Here is a 25,122-nt window from a genome sequence, read left to right as displayed (position 1 = left end):
TAAAGTAACAGTAAAATTGTGTTGTCGTGTACTCGTCATGATCTTTCTTACATAAAACAAAAGAACGTTGACTGCTGGGACCAAAAGTGCTGAATTTGTACTGGTTCCTTCGGGATTTTCATGATTTGCAATATTTTTGGTACTTTTTTGGCATGTCAAAGTTTCAAGAAGGATGAGTCTGTATCCCTCTTTTTACGTTAAAAAAACAATACTACTTGCCTGTATCGTGCATTTATTTGATGTACGAGGTTGTGTAAAGAATGAAACAAACAGAAATGTACAAATATTTAATGAATGTTTATAAAATAAGTTATTTCATTACACAGGAATAGTTTTAAAACTATTTCAATTCGTATTACGATTTCTTCTGCGTTCGTTTTATTCAGAGATTTTTTCCGGGTTACGTTTTCTAAAGGGTACGATTTCTTCTGATACCTTTTTGCACGCCATCTAGCGTTAATTCAGTGCATGACTGTTAGTTTTGCATCGGTACTTGTTTGTTTTGCATTGGCGTCTGTTGATTTTGCAAAAAAGACTGTTGATTTTGTTTTAAGCTGGTCTGTTTTGTTTTTTAACATGTTTCAAAAAATAAGTTGTTCGTTTTGAATTAACGTCTTTTTTGCCTTTTCCGCCGCCCATAGTTCTTGTTAATATAATATCAACATCAAATCAAATATATGAATTTTGATCGTTTAGTTCATAAACACATTCCATCTATATCCTATCATTATTCTGATTTCGACTAAATAAGCGATTTCTCTATAAATTACAAATCGATATTCATTCCCTCATAGATGCTGATGGATTGCATTTGATGGAAATGGTCGTTCAGTTAGTTCTATTTTTCGAAGTCTGTTAAATAATAGATAAATTATACATCGATATGTGAAAAGGGTATTAATGCATCAATACAAACAATGTAATACACTTGATATCTCTATAATTATTTTATAAATCACGGAAACGGATCAGTGGAAATATTTATTCTTTTTTAAAAAGAATATCCAAATCTCACAATTTTCTGTTACCGCTTGCTGAGGTGTCATGTTTTATAAGACTGTATACATTTCAATGAACGACCTGCACATTTTCGTATTATTAAGTACCTGTGGAATGGTTACAGGAAGTTTATGTAAGTTATTTTATTTTTTTTTAAAATAATATATTTTACTGTGCGACCGTTGAGACGAGCGCAGCAAAAAATTAAATACTGTTAAGTAGATATTTTTCTTTCTGATCAAATTAAAATTTAGGATGATTTACTGTATGGATCCATCAACGTGATGAAATACCGTTTTCGTCTGTGTTTTAGCTTACCTGAATCGAGGGCTTTTCTGCTCACCTGTTGTTTGTTGTCCATCTGTTCATCCGTTTGTAAACCGTTTCACAATTTTTACTTCTTCTCTTGAACAACTGGGCAAAATTTAACTTGCCAGAACACATCCTTATGAAAAGGAATTTCTTCATTGTTAGGACGACATCCCGTTAAAAAGAGAGGTGAATACGAAGCAGTGAAAATTGGGTGTGTGTCTTAAATAATCTTCTCAGGAATCACTGCACCAGAAATATAAAATACATGGTAACTGTATTGAAATGTAAGCTATAGTTTGGCGAGGGTGAGAGTCGGCGAGGCTTGCCGAACGATTTTGTTTATCGTGCAACATTATTTCACATTTTACGCCTCATACGAGCTTTTTTGATAAATTTCGCTCCATATTCGTAGTTGAAACCTAGACGCCATGGTAATCAAACCACGAAGATGCATAATGCATCTGAATGACGGATAAATGCACGGGGTTATATTGGGGCTTTGGCCGAATATATATCCTTGATTTATTGGGCTACCTTTATTCGGTCAATGCAAGAGGTAGTTGCAGGATAAAAACCAATATTTACATTAAAGTTTATTTACATAGTAAAAATGCATGTCTGTATTTATAGCTCACCAGAACCGAATTTTTAAGTGAGCTTTTCTGATCACTTGTTGTCAATATGTCTGTCTGTCTCTCTGTATGTATGTCCGTATGTCTTTATCTAAACTTTTCCAGGTTTTTTACTTCTTCTCTTGGACAAATGGGCCAAATTTAATATTGTATAAAACATTCTTATAGGAAGGGGATTATAAATTGATAGAAAAAAAGATCAATACCCCTTTTAAATGAGAGATAATTACAAAACAGAGAACATATGGCGTGTGTCTTAAAAAATCTTCATCGCAATAATCACTGCACCAGAAATGCCAATATTTACATCAAAGCTTGTAAAAATGAATATTCCAATTTTATTATTTCCTGGGCTAATTCTACGGCTCAGGAGGGGTTCAAATTTAGCAATGAAATATATAAATAAAATGTTTTAAAATCTTCTAAAAAAAATGCAATTCTACAATTTTGGGAATACTATGCAAGTATCCTCAGGTAGTGTAGATGCTAGATTGTAAAAAACAATGACCCCCGTACTTAAACTTGGGCCTCAGGAGGGTTCAAAGTTCAACATAGAACGATTCAGGGAAATGTTTAAAAATCTTCTTTTCAAGAACTACAATGCTACAATTTGCGAGGCTATTATGCAAGCATCTTCAAAATGTGTAGATTCTAAATTATAAAATTTGTGACCCTATGCAGACATCCTTAGATAGCGAAAGTTCTAAATTCTTAAAATTGGGACCCCTCCCCCTCCCACACATGCCAATATTTGAGCCCCGATAAGTTCAAGATAGAAAAATGGGGAACATGTTTAGATATTTCTTAACAACTACAATTTGTGGGATTATTATGCACGCATTTTCAGATAGTTAAGATTCTAAATCATAAAAATTGTGACCCCAGGCCAACCCTGAGGAACAAACAGCTAGGAGTTTTATTTTACAACAAAGAATTTTATAGGGGGAAGTGTGGAAAAATCGTCTTATCAAACACTACAACGCTACAATTTGAGAGATTACTATGCAAGAATTCTCAGATAGCATACATTCTAAATTATAAAAAATTGTGATCCACTGGGGCACGAGGAGGGGTCCAAAGTTCAACATGGAAAGATATAAAGGGAAAATGTTTAAAAATTCTTCCGAAGAACTACAATGCTACAATTTGTATTATTACATTATTACGCAAGTGTCCTCAGATAGTGTAAATTCTAAATTGTTAAAATGGTGACCCCCAATACTACGGCCCCAGGATTGGATCAAGGTTTAACATGTAGTCAAAAAAGGGGAAAAAGTTAAAAAAATCTTCGTATCAAAATGCTACGATTTGTGAGATTACTAAGCAAGCATCTTCAGAAAGTATGGATTTTAAATTATTAAAATCTTGACCCAGGAGTGGTTCAAAGTTCAAGATAGAAAGACATAGGGAAAATGTTTTGAAATCTTATACTTAATAACTATATAGCTACTATCTCTATAATTATCAAGCAAGCATCCTTATATATTGTAGATTCAAAATTGTTTAAAACCGTGCTCCGGAGCTATTGTCATGTTGTAAATTTTGAATTTACTGGGTGGGTGTAAATACAAAATTTACAACATGACAACTGTAAGTTAAAATGAACTTATGTTGTGATGGGAGTTGTTCAACTCTTAGGGGAATAGCTTTTCTTCAAGCTGTGAATTCGCTAAGTGGGGAATTAGCGATTGATGTGCAAGGGACAGGAAGTCTTTGTGCACTGAATAATAGAAGAACGCAAGTCGGAATTAGAGTTGTCGATACATATATTTAGGAAACCCGCAATAGAATGAATACAAATGTTATGAACAATTGCGTAACATACATATAACAAATTTGAACATGAGACATATCATATAAATGAATAACACTTGTTTTAGTGTCTCAAAATATTTGAAAAATAACTACAATCGATAACTGTAATGGTTTTCAATTCAGATCGTTATATGTATAAATGGAATATCATTTCATCGAGTGCCCAATATAAAAATATCTAAACGTATAATGATAAAAGAAACAAATAAATCTAAAACTACTCGTTCCGGACATGGACACATATACTATGACAGAGTCCGTATTGAACAAAGATTCCTAACTGATCCGCATACATTGTGATGTAAATATCCACGTTTTAAAACTTTACCACTAAACTAACCGAATGTGAAAGTAAACAAATTAACTTTATTAACTTCCGGAGTTAAAGAGTTAGACTAAATTTAGAATACGCGCCAAATTCAAATGCCAAATTGGAAATTACATTAAGGATCAATTAGAAATCAAAAGAATTACATACAAAACCTAAACTAGTCTAAAACTAATAAACTACAACGCTATTCATTAAAATGACCGCCATTACCAAGAATATCATTTCTATACAAAAAAAAACGGCTAAACAATTATCAACTTTGCTATCAAGAGCAAAGTTGAAATACATTAAAAAGGAATTATATTGAACCAAAGGAAATAGATAAGGGCTTGTTAAAACTCTAGTTCTAGTTAAAAAAACCTAATAAAACAAAACTTAAACATACCTGAATAATAGAAGAACGCAAGTCGGAATTAGAGTTGTCGATACATATATTTAGTAAACCCGCAATAGAATGAAAGATGTGCGGTCCCAAGCGCTAATTCTAATTCCGACTGCTTGATTAAACGACCAATCGAATTCAGGGATTGTTAACATGTGACCTTATCTTAATTCGATGTCTTTGTCCGAAAGAGTAAGTAAAATTACATAATCAGGGGTTTCGAAAAGGAATACTAAATGGCTCTCGGCTAAAACGTCTAACAAGCTATCACCTTGATAATCCCACGAATAAACAAATGTAAGGCAAAATTTGGAGATCAAAGGTTATGAAATGGACATGTGGGATTACTCAATTAGTGTCATCTTTTGTTAGCGGGGGAAGTGAGAAACTCTATTACGATAAATAAAAAAACTAAATTTACACAGTACCGAAAAAGGGGACATGCCAAACAAGGTGTTTTTCTATTAGATTACCTAGTTAATTTAACCACATTCATTATGCAAGAAATATCTTACATGTAGGAATGTACTAAAGAAAAATAAATAAACATCATTTTATACCGAGCTCAAATTCTATAAAATAAAAGGTATACAACTTGCTAAAATGATTATGATATTGATATATAATGCTTATACTTATAAAATGTTTAAAATACACGACTTGATATAAAAATGAACAGTGAAAATTGTATCCAAGTAGGTTTAAAAGTTTTGAATTTACTGGGTGGGTGTAAATACAAAATTTACAACATGACAACTCCACCCTTCTCCAATTGGCTTTAGACCCTAAAGCCTGAAAAATGAAAATAGAGTAATACACATAGAAATAAGACATAAAAAGTAAGTGTTTTAACCAATATCCACACACATAAACATCAAACACAACTAATAAACATATATACAAAGTACTGTACATGTAACTCACTAATATGATCAGTTATATGAACAAGGATAAAATTATGAGTACAAAAATGGAAAATCCATGATTCAGTCCATTAAATGCATCACCACAGTCCATAATAAATGTCCATGAACAAAAGATCACTGGTTGGATTATTGTGGATGATTCATCCTTTGAAATCGCAAACGTTATTTCATGTGAGAGTCTCTGATAACTTCAAATAGAACATACAGTCTTTGAGAATACCGAAAACATCCTCATTAGGACGCGGATGGATAAGCATTGAATTGTGACGCGATCTTGTCCAATGGAGACTCCTATACTGAAATTTAACTAAATAAAGAGTCAATAACACATACACACACTTGCATTTAAACAAAATTAAAAATTCAAATGGAGCCTTGTATTTCACTCATAAATAGAGTTCACATAAAAATGCAAGTATTGCGACAAAGTTGAATAAAAGAGTAAAAATAAGAAAAAATATTAAATTCTAAAACAGAGGGGAAAAAAAAATTTGTACGGTAAGGGGGGGGGGTTAATCAAATTACCAGCTTTATATCTCAATATCATGAAAGGAATTAAGAGGTGTGAACATTCTTTGATGGCCTAACAAAACATATGCACAGAAAGGTTGATGAAGGATGTTTTTGAGTGAGAAATATTGAAGTAAAGAAATATTAAAAGATTGTTTAACCTGAATAGTTTTTGAAGTCAATTTGTTTGTAATTTCAAAGTTTTCCCAGATTACAATCATTTTGCAAAAAGAGAGAGAAATATCCTTAACTGTGGGGTTGGTAATTGTCCAATAAGTAGGACACAATGGTAAATGAATCACTGGTATAGTAACACATGTGCCACCAGATGTAACCTCAAGATAAAGTGTTGTTTCTCTGTGTTTCTTTCTTGAACAGAAAATCATTACAAAAATAATTATGATAATAATAAAAATTAATATGGCTAATGCAGAGAATCCATGAATCCATTGAAATTCTGACAAAAATGAGTTATTAATAGTATCTTCTACTTCTAATTGTTTATCTACATTCTCATAAATGAAAGATGGTAACTTATCAGAATTAACGTTGACCACTCTTTGTAAAACAACAAGGGCAGTTGCTAACTTTCTGATTTTGCAAAATAAAAAGATGCAAGCAAAAATGGCACAACAAGCAATGATCATTGTAACATACAACATCACAGATTTTGTGTCTAGCCAGTCAGAATCTAAAACAATATCACCATTTAAAAGTGGTTCTGTAAGAGATTTAAAAGCTACTGCATCCTTTTTAGCAGCTTTTGCCAATTTCTTAAGACTTAAATGATAAGATCTGTCATCAACAAGAACATTTGAAAAGGTGTGATTATAGATTTGAAATTGTGGTACAATTGATTCAATGGGATTTGGATACAGGGTATCTCCTAAAGTTGACATCAATCTTGACTCATTGAAAAATTCTTGAAGCAGAGCTAAATTGATTGGATATGAAATAGATACATTTTTGATATGTTTTTGACAATCTACCAGTTTTGGTGTAAAAACAAGGTTTTCTGACAGCAATGAACACTTACAAGGCAGATCATAAATGCAAAATTTACAACCACTTGTGGTTTTCTTGTAATCTTGACAATCAATTTTCAGATTTTTGACATTGTACACTAAAATGGAGGTGGATGTTAGTTCAACCATGTCAGACTTCAGAATACTAGGAACAAAGCGAAAGTTGCACAAGTTTTTAGTTTGGTTTTTGTTATTTGAGAAAAGTGCCATCATGCAGTTTGGGACTTTTACAGGTGTTAAAGGGATATTCGAGGAACAAATAATATAAGGTGGATTTCTGGTGCAATCAGACAGTTGTGCATTTGAAAACGTTGCATATTTATGATGATAACTAGTGACAGCGAAATAGTCTGGGGTGTCCAGAAGTTGAGATGCATGAGTTGAAGTGCTGTTAATAGGGACAGGCAAGGAAATGACTTTATAAAGTTTTAATGGGTACCTGTGTGAGGAAATTGGAAATTTAATGGTGATAAAAAGAGATGACCCTTGTCTAACATACAGAAAATCAGAAGATTTGTAATATTGCGCTGGATGTTTCTTAATTAAGAAGAATTGAGTATAAGATTTTGATAACTTTCTTTCAATTTGCTGAAGAGTTTGAGCCAAAACTGTTTCCTGAATCAAAAATGGTGTAATTTTTCCTTGAACTAAGCTTTCAATTGCATTTTGCAGATTTGTCAAAGAATTTATGATTGAACTACTTTTATGAACTTGATCTGCAATAATAGTAGAAATGTTAGAAAACGAGTCCTGAAATTCAGAAAAAGTGGTATTAAAAAGGTTTGTTAGTCTTGTTATTTGTTGATAGTTAGTTTGAATACCTCTCATCAAATTAGTTGTACGCTGATCCATCACCTTCATAAAGGAAGAAATATGAGCTGCATGCTGGTGAAGTGTATTAACCATGTTATTTGAGACTTTGGTGAGGGAGTTGATGTGACTGGCTAGAATATTTACATCATTCATAGTAGCAGTTCCAAATAAACCACTAAACAAAGAACCAACAAATGGTAAAAGTGCTCTTGTATAGCGACTTGGTTTCAATTCCCTAAAAGAAGTTTGGGGAATGAGGGTGTGAATTGACTTTACAGTGTGATTCACATGAATCATAGTTTCCATATGCAAGGAATGAACATAATGCATAGTATGATTAATTAGGTGACAAAAAGAACTTCCCGTGCACGTAGGAATGTCCTTAACCGATGAGAAAACTGGTAGCCTTATTTGAAAAGTGTGAGTCCAACTTTCCTTGGATAGAATAAGTTTGCCATCTTCCTTGAAGATAGTGCCGTAGTTAATCCTCTGAACAAATTTTGAGTCAGTCGAAATTGATGCTGATGTCAAGGGGATGCATATCAAGAAGATAACCATCATGGAGAACAACCAGTTTGACCTATCTGCTAATGAACCTACAAAAATGCCAAAGAAAAAAAAAAAAAAAAATGGTGGAATGGTCGGTGGCCATATGAAAACATGGGATCCTACATGTAATCACGCACTATTAGACAACAGTCAAGCTGTTAGGATTTGGCACTTAACATTCCAATTCAGATATAAAACGTTTTTAGAAACAAAATAATAATACACCAAAATAAAAGTGTAGGATCAAAGCAAACAGAACTACAAGTTGAAAACCTAGTGTTACCCGTTCCTAAATCTGGATTAGTTGATAATGCATCAAAAGTGACAAACATGCAACATGTTTTGAAAAAAAAAATGGTGAAATGAACTGTTAAATCATACAGCAGTTGAATAAATAACCAGAATGGAACAAAAAAAACAAGTTAGAGTTCTAAGAAGTGTACTTCCTTCTTGTTCCCTTGAGAGTATACTCTCTGTTAATGTCTCTTAACATATCATCAGAAAACACAGAATCTGGTTCCCAAGTTCTCTCTCCAGTTTCCCATTCAATTCTGAACTCTCTTTGCCCATTTCTGAACCGACCTTTTATAATACGTTTGAAAACATATGTCTTATCAGAAACTGGTTTGCGTCGTTGTGTTTGGGGCAAGGGTGGATTTGGAGCCGGGGGTAAAGCAATTTGTTGAGATTGGTCATTAGATTGGGAGTCTAAGGGGGCAGGTTGATTTGGCTGATTGTTGAAACTAAGGTCTGCTCGATGTACATCAGGATCATAGTATGGACGTATGATAGCAGCATTGATTAAAGATTTTAGAGGACGCATATTAGAAACCCTGATGAGTTTGTAAGTATAATTTGGTCCCTTTTCTGAAATGATGAATGGTCCTCCAGATTTGTCATAGAGTTTTCGAGAAACACCTTTTGGAACTTTATGAATTTTTAGAAGAACTTTATCGCCAATTTGAAAATCTGGAATTTTGGTTTTTTGATCGTATCTTGCTTTGTTTCTTTGCTGAAAGTGTTTCTCGTTCTCTCTAGACACTTCTTGACCGACTTTGAGGTTTTCCAAAATGTGTTTTAAATATTGTTTGGCATCAGGAGCTAAAGATTCTTTTGGAATGACTGATGTGTCAAATGGCAGGTGCATATCATCACCAAACATAAGGTAAAAGGGTGCAAACTCTGTAGACTGATTGCAAGGAGATTTTCTGAAAGCCATCATAACACTAGGCAAATATTTGGGCCATTTTTCTGGGTGAGACTCACAAAATGCTCTTAAGGACTGTGCAATGACACTGTTTTGTCTTTCACAAGCAGAGTTAGTTTGAGGATGATAACTAGATGTTTTATGCCTAGTTATGTCAAAGATTTCACACAGAGCAGAAACCAATTTAGACAGAAAATTTTGACCTCTATCAGAAACAAGAATTCTAGGGCTACCATATCTACAAAAGATTTCTGCATACAGAATACCTGCAATTTCCCTTGAGTCTATTGTCTTTAAAGGGAAAGCTTCAGTCCAACGGGTGTGACCATCAACACACAAAAGAATATATTGAAAACCCATATTTGTTTTTGTGATTGGGCCAAGAATATCAACATGCCATCGCTCAAACTTAGTAACAAGGGGCATGTTGGTCATTGGGGGTTTTGCAATATGATTTGTTGCTTTGGCACGTTGGCAACGGTCACAAGATCTTACATATTCTGCAATATCTTTATGCATTTTTGGCCAATAATATTTCTGAATGAGTGACGACTTTACCTTATCAATGCCTAAGTGTCCTCCGCCAGCGAGACTGTCATGATAAGAAATAAGAGCATCTAACCTGAGTGGGGTTGGCAACGCTACCTGTTTTATAAATGCCATTTCCTTTGGAACCTTTTTGCATCTACGTTGGTACCAATGGTAAAGTACTCCATCTACCAGACTAAAATGTTTTGATTCAGCAACAATGACATCATGAAGTTTCTTGTCTTCAGGAAGGGTTTGGTCGTTAAGGTACTTCATGATATCAGAAAAATCTGGGCACTCACCTTGCAATTTTGAGAGAGTCTCTGAGTCATCTACTGTTGTTTGAAGCTGTTCAGCATTAAGGGCACTTACCTCATATACAGGTTCTTCTTTGTAATACAATGTAACCATTGCTGCTTCAGGATTTTCTTTCATGCCTTCATTACAATCTAATTTGACTTCACATACCTGTGCAGTGTCATTTTCCTCATACTGTCTGCGACTCAGAGCATCTGCTACAACGTTTGACTTACCTGGTCTGTGAATGATTTCAAAATTGTACTCCTGCAGGCGAAGTGACCATCTCTCAAGTCTACCATTATGTTTTGCTGTCATTAGCCAAACAAGCGATTTGTGGTCTGTCACAACTGTAAATTTGGTATTTGCAAGATAAGTGTGATAGTGTTCTATACCTTTCAATACCGCGTAGCATTCCTTGTCTGTTGTGGACCATTTTCTTTCCTCACTCGTTAGTGACTTACCTCCATATGCAATAACATGCTCTTTATTGCAAGTATCTAACTGTGATAGAGTATAACCAATTGCATAATCTGAAGCATCACAGGTCAGAATGAAAGGTTTCTCTGTATTGGGGTAAGCAAGGACAGGCGTAGAAGTTAGAGCTTGCTTGATGGAATCAAAAGAACTTTGACAAAGTTCAGACCACTCAAATTTTACATCCTTTTTAAGGAGTGATGACAAAGGTGAGGCCAATTTTGAATAGTTTGGTATGAATTTCCTATAATAATTTGCCATCCCAAGAAAAGATCTAATTTCCCGTTCAGTTTTTGGAATTGGGTAGTCTTTAACAGCTTGCATTCTCTCCTTGTCAACCACTACACCATCAGCACTAAGGATAAAGCCAAGATACTTTATTTCATCCTTACCAAAGTCACACTTGTCAGGATTCAGCTTGAGGTTTGCATCTCGAAGTCTGCTGAAAACCTGTTCCAAGTGATTCAAATGTTCCTCAAATGTTTGACTAAAAACTAATATGTCGTCAACATAAACAAGGCAAGACTTGAAATTTAGACCTCTTAAGACATGAGTCATAACTGTCTGAAATGATATGGGAGCATTCATGAGTCCAAAAGGCATACGTTTCCACTCATAGATACCCTCTTGTGTGATGAACGCTGCTTTGTGTTTGCTGTGATCACTCATTTTGATTTGCCAAAACCCAGACCTTAAGTCTAAACTTGAAAAGTAACGTGGCTTTGCATGACCAATGGCATCAAAAACAGTATCTAAATGGGGAAGGGGAAATGACAAGGGAACAGTTATTTTGTTCAACTTTCTATAATCTACAGCGAATCTCCATTCACCAGACCGTTTCTTAACCATTACTACAGGAGAATGCCAAATACTGTTGCTAGGTTCTATAATGTCATGCGTTAGCATTTCATCTATATGCTTCCTAATCTCTTCTTGAATATTTGGATTAGCACGATAAAATGGCATACGTACAGGACGAGACTCGGGATGTGTATCTATGCTATGTTCGTACACATTTGTCTCCCCTAATTCTGACAGATCTTTAGCGAAAATGTCCCTATTGCTTTTTAGAAAATTGGTCAATGCGGTTTTCTGTTTTGAAGTGAGTTTGGAATTAGTCATGTCAAATGAAATGTCATCCTTAGTATTCCCATTTTTAGATGTTTGAATATTTGAAACTTCAGCATCAAAATTGTTTATTGATTTTGAATCAATTTCTGAAACAACAGCCAAAACTTTGTTTTGAGGAATTGAAATATCTTTGTCTGTGGGATTGAGAACTTTCAAATACCCCCTTAAGTTTTTGATATGAACTAGGGATTTTGCAGCACTTAATTGTAATGAGGAGAGATTTTTGGATGGTTCTAGAAGCACTATATCATTTGTTTTTCTCCTGCTAACTTTAACTTCAAGCACAGTTTCTGAATTTGAAGGAACTTTGAAGAATTTTGAAGCCCTAGCATAGCCAGCATTTGTTTCCAATGAGCAGACAAGAGGTTTAGCACTGTCACTGTTAATAGACAAGGTATTAGTAGCAAAATCAACTACAACTTTGTTAGTTTCCATGAAGTCTACACCAAGAATGAAAGAATGATGAAGATCTTTGATAACATGCACAGAGAATTCATAGACATGACCTGAGAATGATATTGGTAGCACTAATTTTCCTAAGACTTTAAGTTTTTGCCCTGATACACCTTTTATAAATAAAAAATCAGGTGATTCTAATTTGGAATTTGAAAAATCTGTTTTGCTAATAAATGACTGGCTGACACATGAAATGCTTGCCCCTGTATCGATCAAAGCAAATGTTTTTGTTTTGTTAATTGAAATTTGAATAGTATTCTTTTCAATTCTTTGTGTAAAATTGACAGAGGCACAATCACTTTTATCTTGATCTTTAGAATTTTTTCTCTGAGATTTACTGGTAGCACTATAATTCTGAAAGTTTTTGCATCTACCAATGTGCCCACTCTTGGAAAAACCTCGAGCAGGCTCGAGTCCCTATTTCTCTAAACCTAAGGCTTTACGAAATAAGTAATTCTTACACACACGTTGACGGTGACCCTCTTTGCCGCAATAGTAACATTTTTCGTTTCTAGCTCTACAATGAGATTTTGAAATACAGGACTCACCACATCCAAAGCACACTCTCTTTCTCTCTCCTCTGCTGTCTTGTAGATTCATAGGCTGTTGTTGTTTTTGCTGGGGTGGGCGGTGGGGGACTCGGTTGGAGGGGTTCGGTTCCACCGCTGCAACAGGCGTCATCAGCTGTTGCATGGAGGCCATAGCAGCATTGACAGAGGCTTGGATGGTGGCCGTGATGTCTTCTCCCATCGGGTTGGACATGCTGATACCACGTTCCACCAGCCTTGCTTCCTGACGTAGGTCCTCCATTGTCTTTGGTTTTCGCATGTAGACATGGCCCCGAAGTGCTTGCCGTAGTCCCTTGACAGCCTTTTTGGTTAGTTCCGCCTCAGTGATGGTCAGATCGGATGCTGCCTGCTGAAATCGAAAAATATACGAATCTAGGTCTTCATCAATACCTTGTTTGATCTCATCAAGGTCAAGGTCTTCTTCTGTTTTCCTGTATCTAGCAAAGAATGCTTGCTTAAAATTTGTTAAGGAGGCTCTTGTCGTCAACTGGAGCTGGTAAAACCAGTGCTTGACTGGTTCTGTAAAATAAAAAGGCAAAATATTAAGCGCCTGGTCATTGGTCATCTGGTACAGTTGGATGTACGAAATAAAGTTCATCCACCACTGCACCACTGAAGACACTCCATTGTATGGCGCCAAATGGACAGAGACTTTGGGCGGCATGGCGGTTACTGCTGCAGTTGCTTGTGAGGCAGGTGGTGCAGGTGGGGCTGTTCTTTGTCCTGTGGACATCTGCGTCCCTGTAGTTGCTGTATTTATGCTGGCTGAGGCACCTGTTGAAGTTGTTGCCGTTGACGTGCTGGATCCTCCAGTAGTTTGCGAAGATGCCATACCATTCTGTTCTGACATGGCCCTTGTCTGAACTCCTGTATGATTATCAGGTCTCATGGAGGTTGAGGTTCCGGTGTCTTGTAGACTCTCCACCAGTAAGTTAAAATGAATTTATGTTGTGATGGGAGTTGTTCAACTCTTAGGGGAATAGCTTTTGTTCAAGCTGTGAATTCGCTAAGTGGGGAATTAGCGATTGATGTGCAAGGGACAGGAAGTCTTTGTGCACTGAATAATAGAAGAACGCAAGTCGGAATTAGAGTTGTCGATACATATATTTAGGAAACCCGCAATAGAATGAATACAAATGTTATGAACAATTACGTAACATACATATAACAAATTTGAACATGAGACATATCATATAAATGAATAACACTTGTTTTAGTGTCTCAAAATATTTGAAAAATAACTACAATCGATAACTGTAATGGTTTTCAATTCAGATCGTTATATGTATAAATGGAATATCATTTCATCGAGTGCCCAATATAAAAATATCTAAACGTATAATGATAAAAGAAACAAATAAATCTAAAACTACTCGTTCCGGACATGGACACATATACTATGACAGAGTCCGTATTGAACAAAGATTCCTAACTGATCCGCATACATTGTGATGTAAATATCCACGTTTTAAAACTTTACCACTAAACTAACCGAATGTGAAAGTAAACAAATTAACTTTATTAACTTCCGGAGTTAAAGAGTTAGACTAAATTTAGAATACGCGCCAAATTCAAATGCCAAATTGGAAATTACATTAAGGATCAATTAGAAATCAAAAGAATTACATACAAAACCTAAACTAGTCTAAAACTAATAAACTACAACGCTATTCATTAAAATGACCGCCATTACCAAGAATATCATTTCTATACAAAAAAAAACGGCTAAACAATTATCAACTTTGCTATCAAGAGCAAAGTTGAAATACATTAAAAAGGAATTATATTGAACCAAAGGAAATAGATAAGGGCTTGTTAAAACTCTAGTTCTAGTTAAAAAAACCTAATAAAACAAAACTTAAACATACCTGAATAATAGAAGAACGCAAGTCGGAATTAGAGTTGTCGATACATATATTTAGGAAACCCGCAATAGAATGAAAGATGTGCGGTCCCAAGCGCTAATTCTAATTCCGACTGCTTGATTAAACGACCAATCGAATTCAGGGATTGTTAACATGTGACCTTATCTTAATTCGATGTCTTTGTCCGAAAGAGTAAGTAAAATTACATAATCAGGGGTTTCGAAAAGGAATACTAAATGGCTCTCGGCTAAAACGTCTAACAAGCTATCACCTTGATAATCCCACGAATAAACAAATGTAAGGCAAAATTTGGAGATCAAAGGTTATGAAATGGACATGTGGGATTACTCAATTAGTGTCATCTTTTGTTAGCGGGGGAAGTGAGAAACTCTATTACGATAAATAAAAAAACTAAATTTACACAGTACCGAAAAAGGGGACATGCCAAACAAGGTGTTTTTCTATTAGATTACCTAGTTAATTTAACCACATTCATTATGCAAGAAATATCTTACATGTAGGAATGTACTAAAGAAAAATAAATAAACATCATTTTATACCGAGCTCAAATTCTATAAAATAAAAGGTATACAACTTGCTAAAATGATTATGATATTGATATATAATGCTTATACTTATAAAATGTTTAAAATACACGACTTGATATAAAAATGAACAGTGAAAATTGTATCCAAGTAGGTTTAAAAGTTTTGAATTTACTGGGTGGGTGTAAATACAAAATTTACAACATGACACTATACTTGGACCCCAAGATTGCTTCAAAATTCAAAAAAGAACTATATAGGAAAAATGTTTCAAACTCTTTTTCTCAAGAATACAATGCTATATTAAGTTATTTTACAATGAAAGCATCCTCATATCCCTGTATCAAGGTCACAGTAACCTTCATTCACTTTATTTTCATAATTATTTATATTCTACCTTACAATATTTTTATCTTTAACACGTTGAGGTCTAGGATAATACTTAGTTATCATAAATTTGATCAGTTGATGCATCTTAGATCTTAGGATATGATCTTCAAAACAGTAGGTTTCTTTTTATATATCTTTTAATATATTGTCAGATTTTGGAATATATGAGGGTTTTAATTATTGTTATGGTACAAGAACTAATTTTTCAGGTGAGCCATGTGGCCCATGGGCCTATTATTTTAAAGATTATGTTTAACTTTTACGTTCTAGTATATAAGCATTAACTAGTAAGACGTTTTGATTGATAAAATAGGAAAGTATACATTTTACTTTCCTGTGGCATGTTAATTTGTATTGTACCGGAATATTTCTTCCTTCTCAATTTTGTACTTATTTTGAAGTCTTTAAGACACAAACAAATACTGTTGTACATGTATGCTAAATGGCGAAATGAATTTATTCTTAAAAATACACACAAGCACAGATTAGTGAAACGAAAAAGGTCTATACATAGGATGTAGTGCAATTTTGGGGGCGTCTCTCCTTACGGTATGAATACAAAGGGTGTAATAATAAAATAATATTGCTACTCTGGGGATTAAACAGTTTGAACATTATGAATAATGGAAGTTTGTATCATTTTAAAAGTGCATGTTATTAAATTTTATTTGTTTTACGTCGCTGGCAAGTGATAAAGTTTTTTCGTTGTTGTGGCAACATTAAACGCCGTTTTCGAAAATCTGTTATTGGCAATAAACATTACAAAACAGATTGCTAAATCTGTATTTAATGCCATCCGCTAGATGGCAGTCAGTTATATAATACTGTGGAATTATTTAAATTCGTGGGTGTCAATTTACTTGGATTGTGGGTTTTTTGCTTAATTTGTTGGTATGCTATTTCGTGGATGCCTCGGTTTTCAGTAAGAAAGATCGCTTTTTCTAAATTTGGTTCAACCAGACACATAAGAAACGCAGCTTTGCTTAGAAAAGCATGTGGTTGAACGAGACCATAATTGTAAAAGTGATAAAAAATGCTTCAGAAAAAATACAATGTAAATTGTATTAGTAAAATAAATGAAATGAAATTATGTACTTTCTCTTGTTTATTATTTTATGGAACAAAATTGATACATATTTTTGCATTACGTATTAAGTAGGAACAAGTATTTGGAATCGTCTAAGTTATTCAAAACAAAAATGTAATGTTTTGTGTGCTTTGATATTTGATTTATTATATTCTAATATTATTTTAAAGAAAATATCAATTGATATTTTCTTCAAAATAACGATATTTTGATATTGAAAACTTGCAATATACATGAGATATGAATGTGTGTAATCATATATTAGGGTAATGTACACAACTAAGTCAGTTTGTCTGGAAATGATTTTATGCATACCTATTAAAAAATTCGATTTTTTCTCTTTTCAAAATGATTTGCTAAACAGTCGTACTTTTGACGCTTGAGTCAATTTTTTTTTCTGGCATTAGTAAATTAATTTGAAACTCATTTGAATTGATTTTTTGTTTTAAAACAGATAGTTGTCCAAACCAGACAAGTAAATCAATTGTTTTCGACGATCAATGTTTCTGGATGATAAATGATGCATTGAGAACATTTGACGAGGCGCAAGCCGAGTGTCGAGTAAATGGTGGAAATCTTGCACGTATACCTAATAAAGAGACGGATGAAATATTAACGCAGTAAGACGTAAATTTAGTGAATTTTTTTTTCACAAGACAAGATTAAAGCCAGTTTAAAATAAATCATCTCTTATTCAATTCTTAATGGAAACCAAGGAATATAATTTTGTTTTCGTTATTGGAGTTGCTAACAGATCATGATTAACGAAATGTCATGTATATTTCAGGGTTTCTTAAATAAAACTTTTCAAAACATTGTGTTTTTATTTACTTACGTTTTAGTCCATTACATTTATTGGATGTTTTTTATGAGACTGATGCCTTATTTTAACAAGGATAGCTGGATTCACGAAAGGCTCGTTTTGTTTATGTAAACGTTTCCCACTTTTGATGATCAAACTTTTTAAATGTTATCAATTTCACCATTTAAGGATTTCGTTCAATAAATTGATATAATGTTGGATAAGGCTGATGGCATTTCTAAATTTATAAAGCATAAAACTTAAAGATCTGTAATTTGAATTTGGTTCATAACTCGATAAATTTTTGCTATAAAATAACATCAATGTGAATGTTAATATACTCATTAAACTCCGGTATATAGATCATTTATACAAATTCGATTAGTTTTTATAAAGGTTTGCAAATTAATTCTGCATAATGTAATAGCACACACACATGATTTCATTTAAAAAAAAAATAAATGAAACCTGTAACAAATGTTTCAGATTGGAAACATTATCCATGCTTAGATATGTGTGTTATAGTTTTGCTGTTTTCAATATTTCTGCTTCATTTTGAGTTTTTCAATGGATTCTTATTGTTTGTACGATCTGTCATTAGGTCATTTAAACCGCTTACGTTATATGATTACTATCTCTGTCACTTGACTGAAACTACTCCTAAATGTTATACTTTTACATGTAACTGAACTATTGTCAGCTGTTGCTTTCACATCCATTACATTCATTTTGTTGCAAACCCATCTTAGTTGTGGAAGGGCGATACTCATATTTATAGATAAATTAGTGAGGACATTTTAATTGTCATGTCATTATCCGATTAGAATACGCCTATTGTGTACAGGAGATAAAGAGCGGGGTTATAATCTTTCCATTTCTTGAGGCTGTATCTCTCATAGTCTGAAAATTTGTTCTTTGAAGTTTGTTTTTTTAAATGGTTCTTATATATGTAACAATACTTGTCCAAAAATGTTTTAGACATGACTGCAAGCAAAAGTCAAAAGCTTAGTTAAATAACATTAGGTTTTTAATCTAAAGATATTGATCTGCCCTGCTTCATTTTAAAAGGCACATTTATACATCTCACAGACGAAGTCCTCAATCATAGTCAACATGTTGTTTTAAAGATTAACAGAGTATTTTTTACATGATGCTGCTCTTTATAATGATGAATGATATGTTTGCTTAAGTTTTATGTTAATTTTTCAAAGGATAGTAATCAAAGGTAAAATTTGCACAAAAGAATTGTCTTCAGGTTATAATCAATCCTTAATCCTAGAATCGAATATAAATTACAAACGGAGAAGTTAATATGTAGTGCCTAATTGTGTTATATGAACAAATAAATCAAAAGTTTTCGAAAACCCTATTTTATTTTTTCTTTCTACGGACTACAAAATATCATTACAGAGAATTTGGAAATAGTTACTGGATCGGTGTTAATGACATATCTATCGAAGGAGTTTATGTTGACATGGAAAACACCAAACAAACGTTTCTTCCTTGGACTAGCCAGGAACCGAACAATAAGGAAATATTTTACCCAGCAAACTGTTCAGTTATTGTATCTATTGGAATTGTCTTCGGCGCCAGATGCGACGTTAAGTTTCCCACCTTCTGTGCACATCAAAATGGTAACAAAATAAAATTCAAAGTTTAAATGTAATTTAATGTTTTGTGTACTGTAAACGAACTACATTTGGCTGTGTGCGTGGTAATATATTCCAACCACAAATCAGTCTAATATAAAAACATTCATTGGTTTAAGATTTGAAGTGGTCATAAAATATTTTATTAGCGTTCAATCGGCAATATAATTTGTCGCAAATATCAATTGGAACACACGAGGTAGCAAAAATACAATACTTATTTTTTCGCTTTTTTACCCATGTATTGCGTTCTTCTCACTCGCGCATCAAAGATTTGCAATGGTTTTTTTTTTTTTATTTTTAGAGATATTCTTTTTGGATGAAAATGTAACATTCACCGACGCTTTGAAAAATTGCAAAGCTATGAAGTCAGGAGAAGTACATGTAGCAGGCCGAGATCAAATTACAAAGGATACTTTGAAAAGGTCTTTATATTTCTTCCAGCTTTCAGGTTTTGCGTAATGATGATCATTAGTAGGTAATTGGGATTTTCTCAGTTTTAGGTTCGACTTCTTGCATTTTCGAATTCAAAAAGCCAAAACCTCACATTACATTCGAACCAAAGCATACACGCTTTTTATATAATGTTGGCGGAATGCTTGTTATAAAACTGAAAAAAGAGAGGCTTTCATGATGTGCATTAGCATAAATTAAGCATTGTGTAGATGAAAATGTGTAGTTACAATTATCATTTAAACATGACGTCGATGATACATTGGTTTTCACCGTTTTACATACAAGAAAGCATACAAAGTTGAATAAGGTTTCATTTCGTTTAAAATCTGCTAAATAACTGCTAAATGTTATTGACCGTAAAAATTAATTTTCTATTTCGAAAAAAAATTTCTATCAATATTTTGATTTACTCAAATGAAGATATCTCATAGTGTAACCACATCCTTTTTTGTTGTTAAAAAATGTAAACATAATACATGTATAAGTTTAAAATATTCTCAATTGATGTAGACATGAATATAGATATTAGCTATATTTTCCTTCGAATATCATCGTGTGTGTTCTGATGGATTTTTTTTTATAGATATCTCAAATCATTTAATGAATTGGAACAAGAGGGGAAATGTTTGCATGGGTTTATATGAAAGAAAACGATATCAAAGGAAAAGGAAGTTTTTTTGAGAATGCTGATTGTGTAGAGAAGGGATCATCGAATGACTGGCTGGACCGATGGTGCACATCAACCAAACACGCCCTTTGCTCCAAAAGACTTTGTAAGTATTAATTTTACGTACATGGTAACTATTATTACAAAATATAATCAACATTTAGTGCTGTAGATTTTGTGGTGGAACTCTAGTTGTTTTGTCGCGTTCCTCTATACTTATATTTATATATACCCGGAATTATTCTTTTTGATTTTTATAATTTCAAAAAAAGAAAGAAATTTCCTAATTAGATTACTGAGATAACTAGTTTGTTTATCCTGATCTTAAAATCAGTTTTATGTCATTTAAAAAAAGTCTAACATAAAACGAACCGAAGACAGTCGGATTTAAAACGTTAATTAGTAACTTTACGGATATTTCATGGATTTGTAGCCCTCTCTAAAAACTGCAAAATTCAAAGAAAAAAGGCTACATTATTGCAATTTACTTTTGTACAGACAAACATAAATCTTCTATATCTGTATGTAAAAATCAAAAAAAGAATAATGACATCAATTTCATCATCTGAAAACGTTGACTTCTGGTAAACCATTATAATTATACAAGTACATGAAGCTGTACAAGATAGAAATGGTCAAACCTGTAGAAAACATGTCTTGCTGGTCTCAGAAAACAAACACATTTAACAAAATTAACAGATCCCTACTTTTTAAGCGTTTCTAAGATAAATTCGGAAATGAAAATTGAGGTCGTTTTTATGTGTAGAAGTTGAAATATCATACCAATTTCAGACTGTTATCGCGATGAACTGTTGTTGAGGTTTGACAACAACACAACAACTCTACTCAACATGTCCAGGATTTCGGACGAAGTAGCGGTGAACACAAGTGTTGGGCTTGAGTGTAAAAGTCAGCATCGACTCGTTAGCGGTAATCTGAATGTAGCTTGCACCTCCTATGGTGGTTGGACTGGTAATTTTCCAATTTGTAGACGTAAGTGTTCGTTCATAGGTTAAAAAAAAATATTTATTATATATCAAGTATACAACTGAACCTTGCAGATTTTTTATCAAGGCACGTTTTATGTCGACGATACCAACGCACTTTTTTAAGACTATATTGGTGTCTTTTAGTAGAAGAGCTTTATATAAAAGTACATGTATTGGAAAATTTTTTAAATGACAAATTCTATTGATTTTTTTACTATATAATAGTTAATAGCTAACAAATCTCATCCTACAATTTTAGATAGATTTATAAAATATCAATGTTACATGAGTATGGTCATAGAAAATATTATGTTTAAATATCTTCTTTTGCTAAGCTGTTCTGATGAAGGAGAGAATGAAGCTGTCTATCAAAGTTAAAATGAGTCATGATAGCCAATAAAGTAATCATGCAAAAACGAGTGGGTGGGGTGTGGGGGTCGTTGCCATATTTAAGATTTTTGATTAAATGGAGGTAAGGTTACTTTGTAAGCATGTATGAGACTCCCTGACAGCTCTGTGAATCAAAGCACTGAAGAACTGACGGGAGTTGAATTTGTCGATGTTTATTTATTTTAAAATCAATGATATGTTATTTTGCATGACAAGTACTTGTAATAAAATGTAATTTCTAATTTGAATTACGCACTTTTTTATAATATGAATTTTTGGACTTTTTCGACAAGAATATAGATAAACCCCCATATGAATCATGTTAAATAATATTTAAAAATAAAATTAATTCAATCAAACTATGTTTCAGTAATTCAATCAAACTATGAATCAGTAATAGAAATATTTCTCGAAAATTGTATGGATCCAAGCAATATTAAACTCCAGTCTCGTTCAACCAAACGCTCGGCTGACACCGTAAATCTCCGACAATGATTTACGGAGACAGCCGAGCGTCAATTTGAACGAGACTTTATTGAACTCTAGCGTAGGAATACATACGACTACAAAAAATATTTTATTTGTTCGTACTATTTAAAATCTGACTATTTTTAAGGTATTTATAAATAAGTTTCCTTGAAAAACAATGCTTTAGCATACATTACATCGAATTTATCAATTATTTTCAAGAACTAAGTCTTGACAGCAGCAATGATTTCTACTGAGGTCCAAACACTGTTTTACTTTCGGTTTGTCTGAGTAACTGCATAGGAGAGTTGATTAAAATCAACTCCCAAAAAGCTGTGGTATTCGGGTAAACGTTAAGGCATGTGAGACTCTTGTTAGAGAATTCATTCAATTTTACAATATTTGAAAGCAATCATGTACGCCCATGAGCTGATCCCGAAAATTTTCCATAGGGGTCCTTCGGTTATTTGAATTTGCGCGGGGGGTCCGAAGCATATTCTTGGTAACTTCATAATTTAATTCAAAGAAATTTTAATTTTTCAGGGATGGGGGGGGGTGTGACCCCCTGGACCCATGCATGACACCCGAACACCGTTAAATGTGTCTGTTAATATACTGGTAGTGACTTGCTTATCACGACCTTATACTTGGATTAGTAGGCTAGATTGCTAGATGCCCTGAAGTGAAAACTAAAAAGATGGTTCGTTTTGTTAAGTTTTAGAATTTCTATTCATTACAATTATGGTCAATGTGTATGGGGAAATCATGAATCCACAGGTGAATTGAATTTCACAAATTTCCATCTTCAAATGGTGCGACAGACCAAATGTGTTTAAACCATTTCGTCTGATACATGTACAGAATGAACGACACAAAGCAACATGTCACCATTGTGATGACCCAGGTGACCATTCGACAGTGCACATGGTACATTCAATACGTAACCCATGATTCTTCAACTCAAAGTAGAGTTTTAATGTTTTTTCAGGATGCAAGTGTCCATGTGATAGAGTTAAAAATCAAGTCATCATTCATGATACGAAGGAACTAGAACTCAAGATTGCCGATTTAAAGAAAGACCTAGAAATAAAGAAATCAACAGTGCTTAGTAGTCAACTTCGTAAACGTACATCTGCCAACGATGATCGGGTTTCAGCGAAGACAGTTGGAGGAATTCTTGGTCCTCTACTGATTGCAATGATTCTTGGGTTTATTGTTATCAGTGACATACCGATTCTTTTAAGCCATCTTAGACGTGGACCGTTTGCTGCAGTCGAAAAAAAAAGAACAAAAGGTCACTAAGAAGAATCACAAGAATATGACAGCAGATGCATGTGCATGACTACAAATCGTGGAACACTATCTTAATCAGACGGATGATTGTACATTTAGCATTTTTAAAGTATTTTCTAATACAATGTGAACTAATTATATGACTGGAGTTATTAAAATTTATGAATTATACCGTGGCCATTAATATATACATACTCATTTCTTTTGAAAAAAAAATTACGATACATAATGTAGCTTCGGACTAAATGTTAAATGGCTTTTAACACTATGGATAGGATTATTTGTGGAACAGTTTCCCAATGTATGGAATCAGGGTGAAACCTCTAAGGATTTTACGATCACTTAGTTTCGGTGGGGGGGGGGGGGGGGTATCATGGAAGTTTACAATGAGAAATTGTTCGCCTTTTTTTTCCCTCTGTGTCAATGATAGCAAAATGGCATTTTTACGTAAGGAAATACACAGATTGATAAACACGAGCTCTCCAGAGTTTTACAGATGTACGATGACGGTATCGATGGTTTACTTCTCAGTTACAGTCATTGTTGACATCTTTGTAACATTACACGCAGAAATCTTCATTAACGGATAATGTAAACAAATCAAAATTGATGGTTTTCAGATTAGGAGCTTTTTACGAACAAAGTGTACTTTTATAAGCTTATTAGAAGTGAACGACCGGAAGTAGTGAGCTGTTTCTGTTATCCTGGATTAAAACGTTTAACTTCTGTGGGTTTTTTAAATTTTATTTTATGCAAAAAGAAATATCACTGTGGTGAGGATACACCTTTTGCTTTAAAGCACTTTAAAGTATGGAATAACGAATCATTCCATGAGTATTATGAGGTTATGCTTTTGATCTAGTCATTATCCAATCCAATAAAGCACGAACAGCACATCATTCGCCTCTTTGATGAAATGTATTAAATATTTAGATTTTACGTTACGAAATTGATTCGTAGTGTTATCAGAGACAACGGCACTAGAAAATGTATATAATTTTGGAATAACGAATCATTCCATGGGTAAAGTTTTGCATCTGCATATATTATACAAAATCACCTATATACGATTGTGTTTTGTCAAGTAAAAACCTCTTGAGAAATTTTTTGTGCTTAAATGACAATAAAAGCGACATTTATGATGAAATAATATTCAGTATTCCGGATATGAATATTATGAGGTGATAAATTCGGGCTTTCTTGGATTTGACAATGCCCAAACCAAAACTCCAATATAAGGATAAAGTAGTTCCTGTTTGAATATATTCCTACACCACAAGGGAATGTTATAGATAAAAATCTATCAGCTCTCCATAATTATATAGTAATGTGGACGGTAAAGTTTACTTTTTTCCATAACGTTTCTAGTGTCGACCGGGGACAGGTCGACGGTTGACAGTTGACACTTCCAATAAAGCGTACATTTAAATCTTCCACCAGATGTTAACCATAGATGTTAAAAGTTAATAGAGAAATTTGACAACACGTCAGATATTATACATTTTTAAAATATAGACAATTTTAGGAGCATAGAAATTTAACCAAAATAAGTAAGATTATTA

At 33.5% G+C, this 25,122-nt stretch overlaps 1 protein-coding gene and 1 pseudogene across 1 annotated transcript; one reads left to right on the top strand and one right to left on the bottom strand.

The window, feature by feature from the left end:
- The first annotated feature begins 1,040 nt into the window (after positions 1–1,040).
- On the top strand, positions 1,041–23,818 carry LOC128163896 (uncharacterized; annotated as a pseudogene).
- LOC128163895 (uncharacterized) lies at positions 3,794–15,572 on the bottom strand. Its single transcript, XM_052827578.1, has 2 exons — positions 12,939–15,572; positions 3,794–8,341 (listed from the first exon to the last, which is right to left on the bottom strand). The coding sequence occupies exons 1-2, from the start codon at positions 13,846–13,848 to the stop codon at positions 5,928–5,930; spliced, it is 3,324 nt and encodes a 1,107-aa protein (XP_052683538.1). The 5' UTR covers positions 13,849–15,572; the 3' UTR covers positions 3,794–5,927.
- Positions 23,819–25,122: the final 1,304 nt, after the last annotated feature.

This window comes from Crassostrea angulata, chromosome 9 (assembly GCF_025612915.1).
Source record: "Crassostrea angulata isolate pt1a10 chromosome 9, ASM2561291v2, whole genome shotgun sequence".
Lineage (NCBI taxonomy): Eukaryota > Metazoa > Mollusca > Bivalvia > Ostreida > Ostreidae > Magallana > Magallana angulata.
Note: the sequence above shows the minus strand (reverse complement) of the source record. Positions and strands in the feature narration are given on the sequence as shown.

Coding starts and splice junctions, on each gene's coding strand:
- LOC128163895 (XM_052827578.1), bottom strand. CDS start 13,848: ATGAGACCTGATAATCATACAGGAGTTCAGACAAGGGCCATGTCAGAA. Junction 8,342..12,938: donor GAGAGTGTGCTTTGGATGTG/GTGAGTCCTGTA, acceptor GCATTTTTGTAG/GTTCATTAGCAGATAGGTCA.